Consider the following 2581-nt stretch of genomic DNA (forward strand, 5'->3'; position numbering starts at 1 on the left):
TAGAGCATTTTGTAAATTTTTAAAAAATTCTGAATAATTTACAGTGCCAAAACCTAATTTAAAAATAAATTATTGCACGCGTCATTAATTTTTTTTATACGCATGAAAAATAACATGTTTGAATCTAATTTTCAGCATTATAAATTATTTAAAATTTTCTAAAATATTTTAAATAACTACAGTATACACAATTATAAAACAAAATACCATCGAAAAGCTATTTTTGAAACCCGAATCCTCTCCCTTACATATTCAAATATCGGGATGATAAGTATTTTTCAACCAGAAACAGCAACTTACATCAAATAAATAAAATGGACAGGTGTCAATTGTTTATTGGTTCGAAGTAAAGGAGCAGGTAATTTGGGGCTGGTGATTTTTAATGCTATTATCCTTTAATTTTATTATTATCTCAAATCCGCGCAAGTCAAAGGTTGACCAATCAAAATGGTAAGTCTCACAAACATGAGCAATTAAATAATGAAAGATCCCCATACAATGGGCTGCCAGGCACCACCTCCAATAATATCACTACTTTATTTTTTCTTCATTTGGCCGAGAAAATTGATACCAATATTACTATAAATAATCTCTCAATTTACTATAATATTTTTTAGGATACTCTTCAAATTTTTGTGAATTGACAAATTTTAATTATTTTATGGCGACTAATATCACTATTGCATACCATAATTTTTTATTTTTCAGTTGTAAAATTGATTCGTAATATATAATTATATATATACGAGTCTGGAGATTCGAGAAAAGAAAGCTGGAACGAAAGTGATTTTCTCGGGAAAATTTTAACACAAACAAGATAAACCAGATTTGGCTTTTGCGATTTAGTGGTACAATATAGACCAATGACAAACAGAGAGGAATCACTAGCGAATTTGAAACGATCCATGGCCATATCTTATCTTCTACTTGAGCTACTAATTTTTGTTCTTTTGCAGAGATAGCTATAAAATCTAATGTAATAACCCTAGCAAAGAGCCAAAAGGATCTTAAACGAGCACCACTAAAACCAATGTGCTTACCCGAATGAAGATCCACCGTTGAGATCTAGTGAATCGCGGAGCCCTTGTTGCTACCGTTGGCCATGGAATTAGTCATCATCGTCTTGAACTCCTCGAAATTGACATTGCCGTCACCGTCGGCATCGACGGATCCGATCATCCGATGACAATCTTCGACCGAGCAATTCATGCCGAGGCGACTGAGAACTTGGTGGAGCTCGGAGGCGGAGATGAGGCCGTTGTGATCCTGATCGTAGAGGTCGAAGGCATCCTTAAGCTCGGAGGCGCCGCCGTCTTCTGAGCTCTGGCGGCAGAAGGCTGCGAACTCTTCGAGCGAAATGAAGCCGTCGTGGTCGGAATCGAGTTCTTCCATGACTTGCTGGAGGTCCTTGGAGGCAACGGAGGTGCCGAGGGCTTTGAGAACGTTGCCGAGCTCGGAAACGGAGATCTTGCCGTCGCCGTTGGTGTCGAATTGGGTGAAGACTTTCTTGAGCTCGTCGGAGTTTTGGAGGTACACCGATGGATTGGATTGGATGGGTTCGGAGGTTGGAGTAGTGGTCGCCATGGTTGTGATTGATTTAGTTGTAATGTTTCTCGGTTTCGAGAATTTTTGGTTTGAGAGAATCTGAGCTGATTTGGTTATATATAGGTCTCAAAACATGGAGAGAGACTCACACGGGTAATGCGGATCATGAAGTTTTTACATTTTTCTCGTAGACCCCACAATTGTTTTTTATTTATTTTTTAAATATTATATTTATTTTCTTTCAAAAAAAATATTATATTTATTTTTTTGAGAAAATATTGTAGGGTTTATATTATTTTATACTTTGTATTTTAGCTCATTACTTGTTTGGACCCTGTGTTTTAAAAAATTAATTTTTAGACTTTGTATTTTCTAAAATAGTTCAAATAGACCCCTAAACTCAATTTTAGTCAAAGTTTTTTGAACTAAAATCACAAATAATTCATCAAACTAACAACTCAAAACAAAAATATAGTCATTCTGCCTAAGAACTGTGTTGTTATATTCAATTTTTTTTCATCAAAATCAGGTTTATGAGTCTATTTGAACTATTTTACAAAATACAGAATCTAAAAAACAATTTATCAAAATATAAAATTTAAATAAGTAATGAAGTAAAACACATAATGTATAGTCTATAGTCTAGGCTATAGTCTATATCTAATATTTATTATGTGAGTGAGTACATAAATTATGTATGATTATTATTATTATTATTAAATTACAGAGTATTTATTGAAACTTATCACTATTTCAAGTTATCGATTGAAAAAAATTAATAAGCATTAAATGAGATTTAACAGGTAACTTCCTATTTATCTTGTTAATATGTTATTTATTTAAAGATATTAATTACGATTTGACATATTTAAAGAATAGTGCCATTTCAAAAATAAATAAATAAATAACCATCACGTATCATTATTTAGAACCACATAATTTAAAATGTGAGAAACTCACGTAAAATATATTAAATGAATGATGTTTGAGGATTGCTAACAAAAAAATTTATATTTCCAATTCTTAGAGCTCTTGT

General features: G+C 32.6%; 1 protein-coding gene across 1 annotated transcript; it reads right to left on the reverse strand.

Annotated features, from left to right (window-relative positions):
- Nucleotides 1-757: 757 nt before the first annotated feature.
- LOC133831651 (probable calcium-binding protein CML27) lies at nt 758-1677 on the reverse strand. Its single transcript, XM_062262023.1, has one exon. It carries the CDS (start codon nt 1582-1584, stop codon nt 1066-1068), a length of 519 nt encoding a protein of 172 aa, XP_062118007.1. The 5' UTR covers nt 1585-1677; the 3' UTR covers nt 758-1065.
- Nucleotides 1678-2581: the final 904 nt, after the last annotated feature.

The sequence above is a fragment of the Humulus lupulus genome, chromosome 4 (genome assembly GCF_963169125.1).
Source record: "Humulus lupulus chromosome 4, drHumLupu1.1, whole genome shotgun sequence".
Classification (NCBI taxonomy): domain Eukaryota; kingdom Viridiplantae; phylum Streptophyta; class Magnoliopsida; order Rosales; family Cannabaceae; genus Humulus; species Humulus lupulus.

Coding starts and splice junctions, on each gene's coding strand:
- LOC133831651 (XM_062262023.1), bottom strand. CDS start 1,584: ATGGCGACCACTACTCCAACCTCCGAACCCATCCAATCCAATCCATCG.